Source organism: Lissotriton vulgaris, chromosome 5, assembly GCF_964263255.1.
Source record: "Lissotriton vulgaris chromosome 5, aLisVul1.2, whole genome shotgun sequence".
NCBI lineage: Eukaryota > Metazoa > Chordata > Amphibia > Caudata > Salamandridae > Lissotriton > Lissotriton vulgaris.
The window spans coordinates 858,003,423-858,024,807 of NC_141693.1; the positions used below are offsets into that span (position 1 = coordinate 858,003,423).

The 21,385-nt window shown below is 48.7% G+C and overlaps 1 protein-coding gene across 1 annotated transcript in view; it reads right to left on the reverse strand.

Annotated features, from left to right (window-relative positions):
* Positions 1-21,385, reverse strand: part of LOC147711705 (chondroitin sulfate N-acetylgalactosaminyltransferase 2-like) — a 158,951-nt gene that overhangs the window by 119,990 nt on the left and 17,576 nt on the right. Inside the window, exon 2 of the mRNA XM_086919521.1 lies at positions 3,130-3,364. Coding sequence (XP_086775647.1) covers positions 3,130-3,364 — 235 coding nt within the window. The remainder of the gene's footprint in view (positions 1-3,129; positions 3,365-21,385) is intronic.

A 21,385-nucleotide genomic window follows, 5' to 3' on the forward strand; every position in this document is an offset into this window, starting at 1 on the left:
CGGCCATCTCTAAAAAGGCAAGACACTAATACAGCACAAGTCTAATACCAACCATTCTATAACTTCCATATGACACTTGTGACTGAATATCAAGGTACAACGCACCCATGATCTCAAACAACATACCTGTATTCACCCATCCACCAGGGCCGCCACAACGCTGCTTCAGTTTAAGAAAGAGCTGAACATTCACATTATTAACAAATACTATATCACAATGCATTAACCATCCACAATCCAACTACCTCTCCCATCCCTCGTTGGGTTTATGCTCTTCTTGGACCCTCTACAGTGCTCACAGCCTTTTGGCTAGGGTATGCACTACAGAAATATAGTATACATACATATCAACCTACAAAGTTTTGCACAAACATCCACACAGTAACACAAACCACCAAGTCTCTCAAAAATATGCATACCAACCCACAAACTATCACACCAACACACACCACCAAGTTTCACATTCAAGATTCCACAACAGATGATACCGAATGCTAGACAACCAGCACAGCCAACATCACGAGAAAATACCTTCTAAACCAAATCATTTCTACGTCTGCTTGGCACATTCTCTACTTAACATCTCATTCCGACACCATTCACCACTATTAAACAATCCTCGCAAATCATATCATACCAACACCACCTTCCCTTTAAAAAAAACAAAAAATCGATATCGCACACAGGGTTATGACTACCAAATAAGTATTGCCTAGCGGTACTTTCAGTTGTTGAGAACTGGTATATTGAAACGAGTGCTAAACCTCAGTCCAGGCCTCTAGACCCTTGGAAATGTAAGCTTGTCCAACGTTTTCTAAAGTCAGACTCTGTATGTCCCTATATTACCGGAAACAGCTCAAGAAAATATTTGTGAAAAGGAGGTAACATTTCTTGCTGCTGAGTTTCTAGATGAAACAGTTTGAGGGTAGACTTGACAAAAGACATAGAACAGGAAGAGAGTGTACGTATGTGGTCCAGTGTGCCGCTGTGTGGCGTGGATGTGTCTAGTCTGGGTGTGTGCATAGCATTCCATAGCCAAGTTTGTTATTGGATAATGAAGAGAAATACAATGAATTTTCCTTGGCTTACCTTACAATGCATAGCGAGTCCTGCCTCAGCCTTCAAAGCCATCCTGGCCACTAAAAGTGTTGACCCACGCTCAAAATAAAGTTCAAGATAGTACTGTGGTAGTTTCCGGTCTAATGTACTGAAAACTCAGAAACAGATGGCCAGGATAAAAAAAGAAAGAGGGAGGGCGTGTTTAAGATGTATAAGACATGAATAAAGCCAGAAGACAGTGAAACTGGAGGGACGTGGTAATAAGACCTAAAAGGCAGGGAATTATGAGCATCAGGGAAAACATCAATTAGGAAAGGGGAAGAGAGAAAAATGTGAGAAAGTGGGGAACCCCTACTCTGAGGGCCAGCAGGCTATGAGAAATAGCCACAATAACAAAGTGAACTCAAATAAAGCATACTATAAAAACAGTAGGTTAGGACAAGTTGGGTCCATGTGTAAGAGAAATGGTTGCTAGCGGTCTTGGCAAAACGGATTCTAGATCAGAAACAAACTAGTTTCTTGAAAGAAACAGCTTGACATAAACCACTGCACTATAAATACTTCACCCCCAGACACTTAAATGCTTATTAGTGCTAGAGTTCTGTTCGTTGAGAGGGATCTGCCAAGATTTTAACAAGCATAAGCGAATTCAAAAGGTCAGGCACTGCCACCAGTATATTTGTTTGGTCAATGCTTATTATGTTTTGTCATGGTTTTTGCAAAACGTTATTGATGAGAAAGCAGCTGAGCCCTCATTAATCTAAGAAAAATAAAAATAAAATGGTTAAATGAAAAAATATTTTTTATGGTCTCAAAAATCCACACATTGACATTGCAGTCTCTGGCACTTAAGGGGACTACTTTGTGTGAACTAACTCCTCGTGAAAGGCATAATGCAGTCACTCATCACAGTGAAGTTAGCCAAGGACTGACCCGTTGCCCCATGCTGTATGCTACATATGGGAGTAATTTGTAGTAGACCGGAAACTTCCACTTCAATTGAAACACATCCCCCAAGACTCGGGTAGACGGATGTAGGATGGTGAAAGCTCTGAACTTCAGGCAGTGGGCGTTGTCTCAAGTGGCAAAGAGAGCTTTGTGAGGCGAGCCCCAATGGGCAAAGAGGCTTTGCAAAACCTGTCGAAGGAAAGGCTACTCATGCTTGGCAAGATGTCGAAGGAAAGATGTCGCTGATGAGTCTGTCGACCCTGGTGTTCAGTGAACCTGCCATATGGTTGGCCACCATCCACAGACTGTGCTGGTGTGACAAGGCATAGTGTTTTAGAGCTTCTCAACAGTCTCTGAAACTCTACTCCCTGTTTTTCAAAAACCACATGGGGTTTTCTGGTCAGTCAAGATCTGGACCGACTGACAGCAAATTGCTGGGAGGAAGGCCGTGAGTGCCAACTCGATTGCCCTCAATTCTAGCCAATAGATGCAACAGCTCTGCTCTTTTGGAGATCAGAAGTCTCTGATCTCCAAGTCTTCCAATAACACGCCTCATCCTATGGTTGAAGCGTTTGTTACAACCAAGGCCACTGCTGAAAGGAAACAGAAAGGTCCCCCTTGTGACAGGTTCTCCTCCCTTTCCCACCAAATCAAGTCTGCTGTAGCATCCCTGGAGAGTGCAATGGTTTCTTCCAGATCCACTTGATGTTGGAAATACTGCTTGCGAAGGAACACGTCACAGGCCTCAGATGCCGGTGTGTCTGATGACTAGGAAAATGTAGGGAGCCAAGAGATCGCACAAACATATGACCTTCAGGACTGGGCCACGAGCTCTCATCAGAAACATCAGAATTATGTTTTGAATCTCCTGTCTCTTCTGTGGAGCAGGGAAAGCTCTAAGCGAGATGTTATCCAGTACCAATATGAAGAACAGGAGGCACTGAAAGGGCTCTGGGTGAGATGTCGGGCAAATGACTGAAACCCCTAGTCGAACAACAGGGAAGCTGTTGACTGCAAATGATGGAACACCAGATAGGGTGACTTTGCTTTGATCAATCAGTTGTCTAGGTCCAGAAACACAGTGTTTCCTGACCGTCTGAGATGGGCCGCCACCAACATTACCCGAAGTAATATCAACCCAGAAGGAAGTACTGTGAATTTGTGATGAGGAGAACCAATCACACACCACATGTGCTTCCTGTGGGTCTACGGAATCAGAATGTGAAAAGTGCATGTCCTGCAAGTCCTCAGACATCATCCAGTCTTTCAGCTTCATCACCAACAAAACGTGAGCCAAGGACAGCATCCTGAACTTGTCCTTCCTGAAGGATGAATTCAGAACCCCAAGATTGAGGATCTGCAAAAGACAGCAGTCATTTTTGGGAAATAGTAAGAATTAAGAATGGCACAAAGTTTTTACTCTGGCACAAAGTGCCCTGTCACTTTCTGCTGCAGGATCTCTTTCTGCCTCTGGAGGTGCAGGTGTTCTCCCAGACCCTGAGGGGGATGAGGAGAGTAGCTGGGGATACAGGAAGAGGAGTAGGGAGTAACCCTTTTATTCAATTTGAATGGCCCCTCGGTTGGAAGTAATGGGAGATTCCAGGCCTGCAGAAAAAGGGACACCCATCGCCTTGTCATGTTCCCGCTCAGCCAAACTGTTTCCCTGGTGGTGCAGGAGCCAATCTGCTTCCCAGGTGGCACTGGATAGAGGTGAATGAGATAGAATGAGCCATCTGATATGGACCTTAACAGTCTCCCAGTATCAATGCACAAAGGGGTTCCTCTGCTGCTGTTGGCTAAGCATGGATGGTTGTGGTTTCCTTTGGAAACCACTAGAGCACAGCTTTCCAAACTGTGTGGCGCGACACGTTACTGTGTCGCGCCCCATGCGTAGGTGTGGCGCGCGATCAGCATGCTGTTTAGATGACCCCCGCGGGCCTTCCAGCAACAGGCAGAGTGGCGTTGCAGGGGCTCTAATATGAATAACAACAAAGCCTTATTAGCACGTTAAATGGTCTTTTAAAACCTGTGAAGTGCTCGGGTGCGGCTGTGTGTGTGCCCGGGAGCCGCCTGAGCCGGGACTGACACACACGACGGAGGGGGCTTGGGGGGGGGGGGGGAGGGGATTCATTTGTGTATAGTCCATTTAGCAAAGGGCCCTTCAATGGGTGAATACGGTGGGTTATTGGGTGCAGGGGGTTGGCCTGGGGTTTGGGGCAGCCCCGGGATCGCGGTGCATTGAAAAGAAAAGCTGCTAAGAAGCCCTATAGAAGCTTTCACATTAGCTTCTTAAGTGCTTCGAACGTTCGGCGGCCGACGGCACCACTACCTCAGGAGTGCTGCCGTCGGCCATTGAACGTTCGAACTTCATAGCTGCAATGTAACGTCCAGCACTGGAGCTGGACGTTCCATAGCCGTTATGAAGTTAACATCATTCTGCACGCTGCGGCTTGTAACCTTACGAAAACAAAAACAAACAATTCAGTTCAATGGAGAATGCCCTTGTGAGCCATGGGCATGGAGCAGTGCTGGGGAGGGAGTGGGGAGGGGCGCTGCACACCTGCGAACCACCAATACAGGAAAATATTAAAACGATTTCAGAATGAAAGCAACATTTTCTCCTCTTTGTCACAGACCATTATGGAACCCAAAGAATATGTTGGTCAGGGGGAGAGGGAGGGAGTGAGACAGAGAGGGAGGGAGGGAGACAGAGAAGGAGGAAGACCGAGAGAGAGAGTAAGACAGAGGGAGACAGACAGGGAGGGAGACAGAGAGAGTGAGACAGAGAGAGTGAGACAGACAGAGGGAGACGAGGGAGAGAGAGTGAGACGGAGGGAGACAGTCAGAGGGAGAGGGAGAGGGACTGAGAGAGGGATGGAGGGAGGCAGAGGGAGAAAGACAGCCGGAGTGAGACAGAGAGAGGAAGACAGACAGGCAGGGAGACAGAAAGGGAGGGAGAGAGACAGTCGGAGGGAGACAGATGGAGGGAAAGGTCACCTCCGCCACTGATTCCCTCACTAGTACCCTTTAACAGTGCCCCTCAAGTCTCTATAACCACTGTCTCTCAGATTTCGATGTCTGACAGCTGTCGAATAGTCCTACTTTTAAGTTGATGGTTAGTGCAAACCGTAGTCCTACTTCTATGTGGCAAGAATAGGCTTGAGTGTTGTGTGGAAAAGCAAACCCAGCTGAAGCCAGGATACTAGATCAAAAGTGTGGCCATGAAGAGCAGAGTTTTACGAGACAGAATTCCTCCAAGAACATGCAACATTTTGGGATTCTAGACCACAGAGATTTAGTCTAGTGCCGAAACCGGTGACCTAGTGATCTAGAACTTTTGGTTTTAATTTCAGCTCTGGCATTTGACTTTAAAATGTTGATTCTGGGCAAATTAGTTGACTTCACTTTGCATAAAATTGTAAATATGTGTGGAATGTAACGTGATTGTAAATATATAAAATGTAATATCATAAATGAGCTAATCTCCTGTTTATGCTCTGTTACCAACCATGTGAGTTTTCTTCAGATCCATACAAACATATGTACATTATCTGGGGGTGGATGTGTGTGGGGGTGGATGTGTGTGGGGGTGGATGTGTGTGGGGGTGGATGTGTGTGGGGGTGGATGTGTGTGTGGGGGTGTGTGTGTGTGTGGGGGTGTGTGTGTGTGGAGGTGTGTGTGGGGTTGTCTGTGTGTGTGTGGGGTTGTGTGTGGGTGTGTGTGTGTGTGGGGGGGTATGTGTGTGGGGGGGTATGTGGGGTTGTGGGGGTGGGGTGGGTTTTGTGTGGGTGGGGGTGTGTGTGTGGGGTTGTGTGTGTGGGTTGTGTGTGGGTGGTTCAGGCTATCTCGCTGCGCTCGCTCGTGTTACCGTGTCCCTGAAAAAAAATTCACAAAAAGGTGTGTCACCAACATGAAAAGTTTGGAAAGCTGTGCAATAGAGAAATACGTTTTTTTTTATAGGAGCAAAAGTTCTCGAAGTGGACAGCAGTCCCAAAGAATGTGCTGCTGCTCTGCCTTTGTTGAAGCGCTCTAGTATTGGATCTGCTTTTTATCCAGAACATCAGTGTCAAAGGGCATGTCCAATAATATATTCTGAACATCAGAGGAGAATCCCGTGGACCACAGTCATGCACATTGTCATAAAGTGACTAGCTCACGCTATCTAGGGGCACCGTGACCATTACCTCTAAAAAGCGAGGGATGTGGAATTGATATCACCTGATGCTCGAGACCCTTAGATTTTATTCAGGGGTAAGACGTTTTATTCTCCATTTTGTCCAAAGGTCAAAAAGACATGAGATTAAGGAAAAAGGGACATAATAGTTTAATCTTTGGCTCTCTGCCAATCACATAGTCAGAACCCGGTCCTATCACGTTTTGTTGTTTGTGATGGCAGGTGGTTGGTAAAAAGATCATGCCTGTATTTCACATTGTGATTGGCTTAGGGATCCCCGAGCCCAACCTCCAGGTAAAATTATGCTTCCCATTCGCAATTCAAACCAGGGGGCAGGCTTCATTGCACACCCTAAGCTGGTGCTTTTTGTGAGACAGTGACTTAAAAAAAGGCAGCCCCTCTTGCCATTTACAAATGTCCAGAGTCGCACACTATGGAGCGCAACGACAGTTCACTTCTGCAAATGGCCATGTTAAAGGCTGGAGGGTGGAGTTTGGCTTCTGGGACGTCTGGCTGAGCTCTTTGCTCCTGGGTCCCTGTAATAAACTACTTGCTTCCTTCTTGGTCATCTCACTGCTGCAACTCGGGCTTCTCCATTGGCGCTTAGCTCCCCATGGGCATCGAAACTTAAGCCTGCTCAACAGCTCCTTCTCCATGGCACTTTCATTTCTGTGGGCATCTAATGCCTGGCCTGGTGCTTAAACTAAGCTCTTTGCTCTCTTCCCCATCTCCTTCTCTATGCTCTTTCGGGCTTAGTGCTTGCATGTGTTCTCTACACAAACGTTTACAATCGATATAAGATCAGGAGTGATTATTTTGTATCTTAGGTACAGGGCAGGGCTGGGAACTTAAAACAGCTCTGGCAAAACCTTATAAATTCAGGGCCCATGTGCAGACGTGCTAATTTGCGGTGGAACCAGAGAAACTCTTTCAAGTTGCCCCCAAGATCATGTAACGTGCACCACTACTCAAACCGGCCTCCTGGGGCTAAGGCCTCCTGGAAATTGCCCAGTTGCCCGGCTGGCCAATCCAGCCGTGCTTACATAGCAGCATATGCGAAGGAAAAGGCAAGGGGTGGGGGGAGGGGGGGGGAGGAGGAATGTACCTTTGCATATTTTCCTAGACAGTTATTTATTTGATGATGTAATTGCTACAGAAAACAGGCATACCACACATTTTCAGTTACCGGTGCCTTCAAAGCTTTGCATTTACCTGGTCAAAATCTTCACAGGATTTTCTGTGCTGCACTAAGCTTGTATTTGTGGAAATTTGAACACCGCGTTTTCTTGGAGAGCTGGTTGGCACGAGACATCAGTTTTCAGTATTTGCTAATGGATAGTTACAAGGAATAGAGAGTGGCTTAAGGTCTCAGTCGAAACAGCATTTATATCCTGGTCAAGCCGATGAAACTCTGCTGTTTTATTCAACATTAGAATCTCATTACGTAAATACCCATTCATTTTATATTGTGCTTAATGCAAGGGTTAAACTTATTTAAGGAATGGAGGCCTTGGGAAATAAACCGTCTGCACAAGATCACACACTGGTTAAATTAAGTGCAGGTTTGAAGTTTAGGTCATTATTTAATTAGTTCTAATCTAGTTACTAGGCCAGATCTCCACATTGTGTGCAAACACCAGGTAAACGTCACCAGATGTGTCCAGCAAAAGCAACTCCCAACAAGGACTGCAGTACCTTCTCGACCCGCAGCCCTCACTACTCAGCACACCCAGCTCCCAGAGACTGAACTTGTAAGTTGAGTGCTTACCTGAAAATTACTTACCCTTCTTTCCTCCCATATGATTGCACTAGTTTCTTTATATTGCACTAAGTGTTCATTTTGAGAATAATACAAAGTATCTATTTTGCTATTGAAAAGTATTTCATGCACCTGTAAAGTATTTTGAATAGTACACAAACATTTGCCAACTGTATATGGAAAGTATTGCATCTTTGAAAGGTCTACCTACCTGTAACTGAGTTCAACTTGGTTCCTAAAATAAAAGAAACTAAAGTAATATTTTACAACTAATGGCCTGGAGTTAGTCACTGGGAGTGTATTCCGGTCTTGGGTGAGTATGTACAACAAATTCCATCACACTGCCCTCTGATAAGCCTAACTGCTCAGCCCAGATACCACTAAATTAAGAGTATGATATTATCTACTTTATCCTCTGCTTAACCTTTGGGGATTCGCTGGACTACGAGCACACTAGACCTCTTTTTGGTATAGTATATACAGAGCAAGCTTCCTACATCTATTCACTACTCACCCACATAGAGACCAGTACTTTTTTCAGGACCTGCTGATCTAACTGGAGAATGACTTTCATAGAGGCCGCATTTCTGGGATAAATTTACTGCAGTAGTTTGATTCAGAAACTATCCATGATAATGGTCAGCAGAAAAATCCCACAGCTCAAACCATAACTACTTCATAGCCATCTTCCACTTGATCTGCTGTAAGTACTGAAAATGCAGTTTTCTGTCATTGGCTTAACAGATGCCTATCAAGTCATTTTTACTGTCCGACATCTCCACAATTTGTTCTGTGGCACGTCATAAGCTCGCTTGGACTTATAGTTTAACTTGTTTGGTGCCGATACCGCATACAGACATGAGGTTAATAATTTCAGATATAGACAAGCTGGCCTGTCATGTTTGCCTAGGATGCTGGATAATTGACCTCATGCCTCTGCTCAACTTAGGACTTCCTAGACATAAGCAGCTTGCCCTTCTTCCCACCTCCACAGAAACACTCACCCACCTTCCCAGAATACAATATTTTGGGTATTACCCTCCAAAGACAGCAGGTCTCGTAGTTGGAGTTAAGATGCAGAGCAGATTAATGTATGCCCTACTATTAGGATCCATTGTGAATACCAACCAACACCATCAATCTCCTTAAGGCCCTAGATGAAGGCATACACCTACCCAGAGAGCTTTGCAAAAGCAACTGTATACCTACATCAAGGAGAACACTAAGTTGGCATCCAATATAGGATGTGGTCAACAATTTAGGAGTGTACTTAGCACTACTGATACAAGAATAGAAAACTGTCTGCACAGGAAGGAAGATTGACATTTCACTGCAGTGGAAGATCAAAAAAAAAAACTCGCAACTTTCACTCTTCATATATTCTTATGATCTGACCCCCATCAAACACCATCTATTTTTCATATTAACCAAAGAGAATTGTGAAGAACAAGTTGCTTACCTTCGGTATTGACTTATATGTTAGAGACTAATGCCAGGCGCAGATACCTTTGAATTTCCCCAGGAGTCAGACTGGATCCAGAAGAATTCTTGTGAGCAGTACCCCGGTGAGCCAGTAGGTGGTGTCAACCGGCTCCATGTGCAACGTAGGCGCCGTCCACGCCAGAAGTGTTGGCGCCTATATAAGTACCGCCACACATAGGTGCGCTGATGTCAGTTACTTTTCATGACTTTCCACGCCAGAAGCGTGGAGCCATAAACATCATTGACCATTGGTGTGTAAAACTAGGGCCCTGAAAAGGGTCACTCCTGCCCCTAGAAATCCATTCATAGAGCTGGGAGGATGGATGGGTCGGTAAGGAATCTGTGGCTAGATATAGTCTCTACCAGATAAGGTGTTACCGAAGGTAATTAACTTGTTAATCTGAGAGAGACTTCTAGCCACAGATTCCTTACCTTTGAATAGATACCCAAGCACTACCTTTCCGGAGGTGAGTCAGCGGACAAATTTCATTAAAGGAAGTCCTGCAGGACCGAGCGGGCAGTGCCCATTCCTAAGGAACTTAGTGTCCAGACAGTAAGGTTTGCTAATCATGTGCCATGGGGCCCACGCTGCTGCCTGGCAGATATCCAGGACTGGAACTCCGTGCACTAATGCAGTGGTCGCAGCTTTCGCTCTGGTGGAATGAGCTTGCAAGCCTTCAGGAGGTTGCTTTTGGACCAGTGTGTAGCAAATTTCGTGGCAGAGCATGACCCATCTGGACACAGTTCACTTCTGCGCGATCCGACCTTTCTTTGCACCAACATACTCCATGAGGAGCTGGTCGCCCACCCAGAACTCTCCTGTGTGTGGTCAAGGTAGAACAACAATGTACTTTTAGGGTACAGACAGTGGAGTTGCTCTTCTTCTTTAGATGGATATGGAGGAGAGTAAAATGAAGGCAGGGTGATAGATTGGCCTACATGAAATGGGGTGACCACTTTTGGTAGAAAGGAGGCCGTGTGCGAACCACAACTTTTGTCAGGGTAGACAGAGAGGTAAGGCGGCTTAGATGATAACACCTGCATCTCACTCACTCTGCAGGCTGATGTAATTGCCACAAGGAAGACTGTTTTCATGTATTCACCACAAGGATGGCTATTTTCAATGTCTGAAGCCTGAGAGGACAATTATGGAGAGGCTCAAACGGAGCACATATTAACCTCTTAAGTGCTGCGTCGGGGCGTTGGCCGACGGCAGCACTACCTCCCCAGTGCTGCGCACATCCATTGGACGTCCATTCAGCACTAGTTCCAATGGACAGCGCAGCACTGGGGAGGGATATTTGCGCCGCATCTAAGGTGTTACGAATGTTAAAACCAGATTAAGGTCCCACTGAAGTAAGATAAAAGGTGAAAGAGGGAAAAGATGGACAAGACCCTTAAGAAACCTATTTAAAATAGGGGGACTTGAACAATAAGGGTTACTTAGGCACCGCAAGATGGCAGAAACAGCAGACAGATAGTCCTTATGAGTGCCCAGAGCAGAGCCCTGCTGGGCAAGGGAAAGAATGATGAGTAAGACTTCGAAAAACAGGGTCAGAAAGAGGATCAATTTTTTTCTGCACACCATGCCACAATTCTTTTCTTAACGGCAGCTGTACACCATGTTGTTGGAGGGACGCCTGGTTGCCAGAATGACATGACCGACTTCGGGAGGAAGGTCAAAAGCTATCAACTGCCGGCACTGAATCTCCAAGCAAGAAAGAAGAGAGTGGACAGGTTCAGGTGGAGGACCCTCTCCTGCTGCTGTGACCGATCAGGCTACCTCTTCAGGAAGATCTTCTGAGGATCGTTGACCACGCTCAGTAGCTCAGGATTCCAGAGTCTCCATGCCCAGTCCGGAGACACAAGGATGACTTGGGTCCATTCATTCCAGATCTTCTTGAGAACCCTAGGCAGGAGTGGTTTTGGCGGAAAAGGTGTATAAGCGTCCTGAGCTCCACTCAAGATGAAAAGTGTCTTCAAGTGAGAGCCGCCTTGGAAACTCCAGGACGCAATACTGCTGATATTATGTGTTCTCAGCGGAGAACAGATGTAACCAAGGCCCTCCCCACTGCTGAAAGAGACCATTTGTCATGTCTGGATGGAGGCGCCATTGGTGATACGTTAGGCATCGGTGGCTGAGATTGTCTGTCCAGATGATTAAAGTGCCCACCAGGTGTTGAACCACCAGGTATATGCCCTGCTTTTCCAGCCAAGCCCAGAGCCGCAGGGCCTCTTGACAAAGGGTTCACGACCCCACCCAGTTTGTCACAGTATCACATGCCAGTGGTGTTGCCCATGAACCAGCGCCACTAGCCATTGCTTGATGGGGGGCACGAAGGCTTTCAGTGTCAGTCAGATCGCCTGGAGCTCCAGCATGTTGATGTGTAGTCCGGATTCTGCCGGAGACCAGAGTCCTCCGATCTCCACCTCTCTCAGAAGTCGCCCGATCCTAGGAGTGATGAATCTGTCACTACTGTCAGGTCTGGTTAATAAAGGGAGAGGGGTCTGCCTCTGACCCAACTGCAGTTTGTCAGCCACCACTGCTGATATTTTGCAGCTCCCTCCGAGATCTGGACCAAGTTGGAGAGATTCCCCTGATGCTTATACCCACTGGAACTTTAAGTCCCACTCCAGAGCCCAAATAAGCCATCGGGCATGTGTCACCAGCAGGATGCAGCGGCCCAGCAGCCTCAGAGTTAGTCTTACCAAAACCCAGGATAGACACTGAAACATCAGTATCATAACCTGAAAATCCTGGACTCACCGTTCAGGAGGATAAGTCAGAAACTGCACTGTGTCTAGATCAGCTCCGATGAAATAACGCGCCTGAGAGGAAGGCAAATGTGACTTTGGTATGTTGATAGTGAGCCCCAGAGAGTACAGGAGGTTCACCATAGTCTGGATGTGGCAGAAGACAGTCCAAGGCGAGCCCGCCTTCAACAGCCAGTTGTCGAGATAAGGGAAGACAGGCAGCCCTGATCTGTGCAGATGAGCTGCAACCACCACTGTCACCTTGGTGAACATCCAGGGGGCACTGGTAAGGCCAAAATGCAAGCAAAGTGAACTGAAAATGCTCATGGACTACTGTAAACCGCAGATAATGCCGATGGGCAGGCAGGGCACGATTGTGAAAATAGGCGTTCTGCAAGTCCAACGCTGCCACCCAGTCTCCTGGGTCCAAGGCAGACAAAACCGGAGTCAAAGATTTAGAATTTCTCCTTCTTAAGGACGTAGCTGAGGGCTCCCTTGACCAAGAGAGACAACACTTCCTTGTGGAGAAGCGACAGATGATCCTTCGTCATCCGGTCGTAAGACTGTGGCGTGGAGGGAGGGGTAGGCTCAAAGGGGAGGGAGTAACTCCTTCGGACAATTTGCAAAACCCACCTGTCCGATGTTATGGACTGCCTGTGGGGCAGGTGATGGCGAATCCTGCTGCCAATTGGATGTCCATGGGGGTAAGAAAGGCTTGGAAGCTGCAGCTGCCAGAGGGGTGGTGGATAGACCAGACCGTTGGCTACCTGATCCACGAGGTCTGTAGGGGCAGCACCCTCGACCACACAGAGGATCGGAAGCATGCGCTTTTCAGTGGCTGGGAAGGAATTGGTGCAGCTGGAAGCCTTTTCTGTAGCCACGAATGGAGAAAAAGGCAGATTGGGGGTGTAGAGGGGAAAGCAGAGAGGCCCAAGGTCTTGGCTGTAGCCCAAGAGTCCTTGAAGAGATTGAGTGCCAAATCTGCTGTGTCTCCTAAGAGAAGGTTGCCATCGAAGGGCAAGTCCATAAGGAAAGCTCGGACATCTCTCCCGTCTGCAACAGCCTGAGAGGTATGGCCTGGGCCTCCTTCCCAAAGAATCCAGGCTCTTTGATTCCCTTTCTGGGGGAGCGGTAAGGATGCGTCTTGAGAAGTCGAGATTTGGACGACAAAGCACTCCGGGGTAGGGTATTGGGCAAAGAAATGTGGGTCACCTGGTGCAGGGTGAAGGTTAATCTTCCTATTCATAGGAACCCCAGTGTTGGGTTTGGAACCAGGTCCCCAAAAGGACGTCAGTGAGGGAATCTTTGAACCGGAGCAGCGCTTTCGATATGGAGACTCCTAGCTACAGCACCTCTTCAAGATGTTAGTCTTGACTGCCACCAAGAGTAACTGAAGGTCAAGGACCTTAGCCGCCCTCTGCATCACCATTCAATATGAAGTTCCCTCCTCTGTAACCACAGTGGGGGGAAAAAAGCATATCAGTATGTGGAGACTATGTTTAGTCCATTGGCTTCCCTCAGTTCCTCACACCACTCCATAGCTTCTTCTTAATAGGGCTGATATTCTGCGGTGTCCATCGACCCCTCACATTCCTACCTGAGGCCTAACCCTAGGAAATAGGGCTCAGGCTCCAATCTAGGAAGCAAAGTTCCTGTCAGCATCGAGTTGGTATCAGGAGACTCCCATCCGGCTCTGTGTCTGAGTCTGGGAACACAATGGAAATGGAGCCGCCGGCATTGAGGCCGGTGCTGGGGAAGGTCGAGTTGGTATGACCGACGCCAGACCAGATCCAGAAATGGATCCATGAGGGTCCACTGGAGCCGGAGCTGCCCACGGGATAGATGGGGCCACCCTCCGACCCTGTGTGGCCTGAAGGCACATCGGATGGGTCGGGCCGCCCAAAGATGAGGAGCACGACCTTATAGAATTATCCGAGTAGGGCATGAGTTGCTCCAGCTCCCGGAAGGTTGGGGAGGTGCGGAGACGGACCGGGTGCAGGCTTCAAGGAACCAGGCCTCGAATGCTGATGCTCCCTCGTCGCGATTGACCGAAGGACGAAGTCAGAGGGCACTTTGATTCCTTGCTCTTTTTCTTGTGCCTAGTCTTACCCGAATATTCCGAGGACTTGGAGTGGGACGATGACGGCTTCAGGCTCCGTGACCGGTTCTGGGACCATCCTCTCAACCGGTGACCTCAATTTGCGCGGAGTCGCTTGTCGGGCCGCCATGAGCTTCAGGGACTGAGCCCTCAAAGCTTTTGGGTTCATGGCCCAGAAATCTCTGCACGACTTGGAGTTGTGGTCGCGCTCCAGGCACCACAGACAGATAAGGTGCAGGTCCGTCACAGACATCGGCTGGTGAGAGGCTCTGCAGGGCTTAAAACCTGTCCTCCGAGATGACATTACCTAGCACACCAGGAGGAAAACCTCAAAACTCTCAACAAAACATATAAAAATCTGTCAAATAGTGACTATGAGGTAGCTCTTTTCTGGCTCAGTGCTGGCATGCGTGGAAAGAAAATAACTGACGTCAGCGCACCTAGGTGGTGCCTATATAGGTATTGCGAGGTCACTTCCAGTGCGGATTATGCGGAGGATGCATGCAGAGCTGATCGATGCCACCTAACAGCAAGTAGGGGTACGGTTCACGAAAATTCTTTTGAATCCAGTCAGACGCTTGGAGAAATTCAACGGTAAGGACTCTAAGGCTAATAGTCTCTATCAGAAAGTATCAATCAGCTGCATTTCGTTAGAGAAGGCAGATTAAGCTCCCATAGCCATATGACTAGGGAACAAGTCTGAAAGCGCCAGCTTGGCATACACATGGCAAAAAGGGAGTATAAAGAAATACGAATGTGCAATGTCAGTATTTATGTAGGAATAGCTCTCAAGGTACAGTTGCTCCCCCCCAAACCCCCCCCCACCCACCCACCCCAGGAGCTTGGAACTTCACTGCTCAGCCTCCTCCTCCAACTGAAGTCGCAGGCTTTCAGGCATAGTAGGACATCAACATTCAAAAGTGGAATCACCATACAGCCGGGGCAGAGGCACACAAGCGCCTAATGTCCATTCATGTGTACCCTGGCACTTAATAAAAGCACTACCTAAGAAATACTGGAGTCCAAAAGCTTTCTACATCATTATACTGGCGTCGAGGATAGGAATACGGTCCGACTTCCACTCTTCCTGTTGGACAATGTGAGAAAACATTCAGAGTCCTGTGAGAGTCATGAAAAGGCATCGATACTAATTTTCATTCATGTGGACTACGGTGGAAGTCATAAATAATAAGAAGCGAGTAGGTAACAGCAAAGAGGTATTAGACATTCAGTTATTCAGTAGCAACTAAAATGTACTATTATTAAAATAAACACTAAACTAGCCAATCAGATTAGGTTTGTAAAAATGTAGTAAAATGTTAGAGCCACACTGAGCAGACGCAATACCTCTTTAAGTACAACACTGACATACAAATGGGAAGGATGTGTGAAAAGATGCACAAATATGGACAGCAGTTTTCATGTAGATAGCTCTTTAATAAAGCATCAAGGCACCAATCCTCCTCTACGAATTTGGTTAGCAACTGGTGTGTTTTTATTGTGGTGTCAATAAGAAAAAAAAATGACAAATAGGAAGTGATTTAAGGACAACAAAATGTTATGCATTCAGTTTTCCAACGTCATCTTGAAGAGGGTTTTGTGAGTTACTGTGAAATCTGGCAGTGTTGGTTTTCTACTACGATTGCCCGATGATGGGACAAGCACTGGTCAATCGTGGTTTCGTGTAATACCAACTCTGAAATCATTCTTGAGGCCCAAGAATCGCTAGTCAAGAGGCTGCATGTCGGGTGAGCACTGAAAATTTTGATGTTTTTCTTGTAGTTGCGGTTGCACATACAAAATGCCCCTTGAAAGGGTTCAGTCCGGGTAGCTTGGTCGTGGATGAGTAGAATGGTGTCAATACCCTAAGGACAGTGTAAGTGTGGAAAAACAGCACAAAGACAGTGCCCTTCGACAGGGTGAAGTTAGTGCTGCTTACATGGTCCCCTCTCGAGACTTAGGGATTTAGGAAATTCAGTGCAGGAAAGCCCTACTCCAGGGAGCATTTTGTGGGGGCTGGAATACTCCATGGCAGAGAAGAGTGCCGTCTTATGATCCCACTAGACCTGTGGGAGTAGGCATGCACGAAAACCTCTATCACATGGCAAGGAGTAGCCAGCATCAAGTTAGCATCTATGCACTCTACAACGAAGCATTTCTTTAATGATACATACAAATATAATGCAGTTACAGATTTTGAAAAACAAGTTCTGCTCACTCTGAATGCCAGCAATGCCGCTATAATCACGTACTGAAAAAGCAAATACACCCGGGCTTAGAAAGCATGTGATAGGTAGTATATATTTATTGGTTGATTTCTGCAAAGATTTGCAATGTCTAAAACATAATTTATAAACATATTAAAATAGAGAAGCAGCTCAGCAACCAAATCACACCGACCATGATCCAGAAGTGCTCTCCTTTTTAGGTGGATACCCATCGGTGATCATTAAAAGATGTGGTAGGCCGATGCAATATGTGAATGGTCGTTGAAGAAACCAAAGAATGAAGAGGGCTAACCCAAAACTACAGTGTATATGTATTTTTATTATGAATGTTTTGGAAAACGTGAGGCTGGATAAATAACTTTCACAGCTGGCCACAGCAGCATACAAACCCATTTAAGTTTACTCTAGCTCACTGCCACATCACTAACCAAAATAGTTGAAATTAGTACAGCTGAGAATTTTATTAAAAAAAAATTCTGAGTCCAATACTTAGATTGACTAAGAAAAAGCCTCGAGCGTGCTGCTTTACTTGACTAGTTGTAATTGTGAAAACATAGATTGAGACATGGGATAGGTTTACGTAGTTTGTGTATAGCTTGGTGTTCATCCTATTTATTTATGTGTTATAATATATATATGTTTATGTCATAAACGTTGTAATAGTCTTAAGGGACTGTTAAAAAAGTATTCGTTTTTTTTTTTTAAGATTCTATTTCAGCAAATGGGTCTAACGTCGCCCAGAGTGTTTAAGAGCCATTACATCATTTCAACAAAGGACTACTCGTTTTTTACCAAGTTCAAACGCGTTAAAGGAAGTAGTCGTTCAGCACGGAGTTTCTTAAAGACTCCGCTAACCAGTGTGCTCGAAAACAAACTACCACAGGGACCCTAAGGTTATAAAGGCCCATCCGGCTAAAAAGCAAATGTTCCGTTTTCAGCACTGTAAAGAACGAGGAATCACCACGAGCTCAGATAATGCACCACGAGCCCGACACCACAAGCACGGGGGCACGTTGCCTGTACCTTTCTCGAACGTTTTATTCCCTTTCTCCAAGCCTGGCCCTGCCGAACCCTTCCTGGTCCGAGTAATAAATGTGCTTCGAACTGTGGGCACTATTCATTTCACAGATGTACTCTGACGTGTGCGGTTGGGTTGGGACAATGTAGTAACGTAAGACACGGTCTAGTGTCTCAGTTCTTTCTGTAACTGCACACCTAACACCCACCCACCACCAGGCGTCACAGGTCATGTGACACTGGCCAATAAAGGGGCCGAGCGCTCGTGCTCCGGGCCCATTCACCCATCTGTTACCACTGTGTCGGTGTCTGCCTCATTGTGTGCTTGCTGCGTCATGAGGGCCTAGCGCCCCTCACCTCAGAACCCTACAATGGCGACGAGGCCGGTAGTGTTGCCCATGCGTGCCACTACCCTCGGCTGGTCGAGAAAAAAAAAGAGGGGATGAGAGCTGCCCGCATAGAGGGCATCCCCTGTGGTGAGGCGCGACGCGCCGTGAAGCCGGTAGGCACGTCGGTGCCCCACAGCAAGCCGACCGGAGCCTACCCGCGTCGACCGCCACCAAGCAACTGCGGACCGCCCAGAGCCCACCTGCGACGGCCGCGAGGCTGAAAACCCCCATCGGAGAGGTACACGGGCCGGGCGGAGCCCACCCGCCGCGACCGCGACGAAGCATCTGGCCCGCCGGCCGAAGGTGAGCCCCACGGGCGAAGTGCCCGCCATAAACTGTGGTGATCAATAAGCAGCGCCAGCGGAGCCTACCCGCGGCCTGCCCGAGTCGTCCCCCGCCCCCGCCGCGTGTGTGCTTGGAAGCGGCAGGGGCACAGAGACTAATGGCTGCGTGAGGAAGCGCGGCCGGACCCGCAACACCCGTCAACAACGAGGGGGAGGGAGCGGAGTAGCTAACCGCCTCCCGACCCCCCCCGCGACACCCGTCAACAACGAGGGGGAGGGAGCGGAGTAGCTAACCGCCTCCCGACCCCCCTCGCGACGTGATCAAGACCAAGCGGAGCCTACCCGCGGCCTGCCGGTGACATCCCCACCGAAGAAAGACTCTGCAGCGCCAGCGGAGCCCACCCGCGGCCTGCCGACGGCACCCCCGAGTGGATAAGAACTGCAGAGCCAACGGAGCCTACCCGCGGCCTGCGACGTCCGTGACAGGTCTCCGCCGCGCAGCGTGTGGAATGTGAAGCTGCTGCGGCGGGAGACCGGAGCCTAATCAGCACTGAAAAGGCAGAGCCGGCGGAGCCTACCCGCGGCCTGCCTCAAGCACCCCCCGCCCAAGGAAGTGTGACCGGAGCGACGCGCTCCCCGCCTGAGGAAGCATCAACCCCCCCTCCCCCCCCCCCCCCGCGAGGACTGCCGAGGCTGCAGCGGGCGGGGAGGGGAAAGAAGGAAGCGCATACACGCGGCCAGCGCCGCCGCCGATCAGATGAGCCTCCACCTCTTGGGCCCCATAAACAAAAAAAAAAAAAAAAAAAATGAAGTGCCTGTGAGCGGCCAGCGCCGCCAACCATAAACTGTGCCACGCAGAAAGGAAAACTTTAAAGACTATTACCCTGTGCACAGCCACGGAGCAGCACCTCACCTCTCACACACACAGCAAGCATGTGAGCATTGACCACATGATCCAGAATAACAGTGCCTTACTTGCATGCACGGGCACTCCTATGTGCCCCCACCCTGTGAGCAAACACAGATATGAAAATAAAAGAGACTCACCCAGCTCCCTGCTACCAGCAGCTCTAGCCCCCCTGTGCACCGAGAGAGCACAGACAATAGAGTGCTCAATCAGCGAAGAAGGTATCAAGCAAGGCAGGCTGCTGACACAGTGAACACTGCCACCCAGTGGCCAAAGTCAAAGCGCACCTACATCCACAAGAACCAAAACAAGCATTGCACAACGCAAGAAAACTCACGCAGCAAGTAAGTTTCTCAACAGCGCAGGTGACAGCGAAAGCGTCTAAACTCCCGCAGCAAGAAAGCATCCAACCTCACGCAGCAAGTAACTGCGCAACAGCGCAAATGACACCCACCCACACCAGCAAGGAGTCGGCGGCTGCCACTTCCAACGCGACGTGGGAAAAAGGCACCAAGGCCTCACAAAGCATCCAAGCCCTGACGTCTGGAGGAAACGACTGCCAAGCACCAGAAGAACGTCCGGGGAAACGACTGCCGCGATCAAAGGACGGAGAGAGCAGCGACGCCTGGTGGCCACAGGCGCTCACCGCAGCATCAACTACTCCCGCCAACGGTCCAAAGCATCAAGTACCTGACGACAGCCAAAGCAGCAAGTACCCAACGTCCTGCAACAGGCGTCCCAGAACCCTGAACAGTAAGTGCGCAAACAACGCGCCACGTGGCGACGCACAGCCACCGCAAGCAGAAAGAAGAATGCATGCAGCGCCATCGCGCAGAACAATCTTCGCGAACGATCGCCCATCAAGTGCCGACCCGCGACAGATCCATGGCGCCTCCCAGGGGCCGATCCGCAGGATGATCGCCCATCAAGTGCTGACCCACAACGGGTCCCCCAGGAACTGTTGTAGCGCAAAGTCCGACAGGACGACCGAAAGCAACCTGCCCGGCATCGGCAGAAGTGGACCACCAATCGGTCCAGGACGTTCAACCATGAACAGGTCTACAAACATGGACCCCTGAACGTCACCAACAAGCATCAAGAAAAGAAAGCATCAAGAAAAGAAGGTTCGTGACACCAACTCTGGCTGCTGAGGAAGAAGGAGAAAGTGTCCCCGACGGGGACAAGACCAGGGGTACACATGCGGGGTGCGCGCACTGCATGGAGGACCCAGGTCAGAAGAGAAGACACCAAGATCGGTCCAAGTGATGTCGCGATGCAGAAGGAAGGAAAGGAGAGACCCGAGTGGCACGTCTGCCACCGCGAAAAGGAACAAAGAAAAGGAGAGATCTGAGTGGCACGTTTGCCACCGCAAAAAGGAAGGATCTGAGTGGCATGTTTGCCACCGCAAAAAGGAAGGATCTGAGTGGCACGTTTGCCACCGTGAAAAGGGAGGAAGAAAAGGAGAGATCTGAGTGGCACGTTTGCCACCGTGAAAAGGAAGGATCTGAGTGGCACGTTTGCCACCACCAAAGAGAAGAAAAGGAAAAGAGGTCAGAAGCACGACGACAGGACGACAAGAGAATGGAGGATAACCAAGAGGAGTGTGGACCAAAACACCACGACACTCAAAAGGGGAAACACCGAGGAGAACGTGAGAGGTGCACGACAGTCCACAAGCACGACCGGGACAAGTAACATCACTGGAAGGAAGCATCCACATGCGAACTCGACAGTCATCCATGGAAGGACAGAAGAGAGCACGCCAGTCTGTTGGCAACACCCACCTCTGGGATGGAACGGACGAAAGGGCCGCGGAAATCCAGGGGCAGAGGCCTCAGGGACACCGGTGGCAGCGGGTCCCACACGAGAGACGGACTGTTGAAGCTCACGCTGAAGATCCTGGAAGACCGAAGGTCGCACACGACTGAACCAGTGCCAACAACACCCTTTCAGGTGGAACTCGGACACGGAGAAGATGACCCGTAGCGACGACCTTCAACATGTTTGAAGAGGCAAGGCGGCATGCACACCGGTCCAGTGGAAACCTGGCAGAAAGGCCTCCGGGTCGTCCAGTGAGAGGGGACACCCACGAGAGAGGGGTATCCGTGAGAGGGATAACCTGCAGCTGAAAGTCCAGTCAGGAACAGACACCAGTTTCAACCAAGCACTTTGAACAGGACGGTCCAGCGAAAAGTAACACACTTGGGACTCAATGTATATTTATACTTCTGCACGTTCACAGGATGTGAAACAGAGCGAGAGAGACTGTAAAGCCCACTTACAAG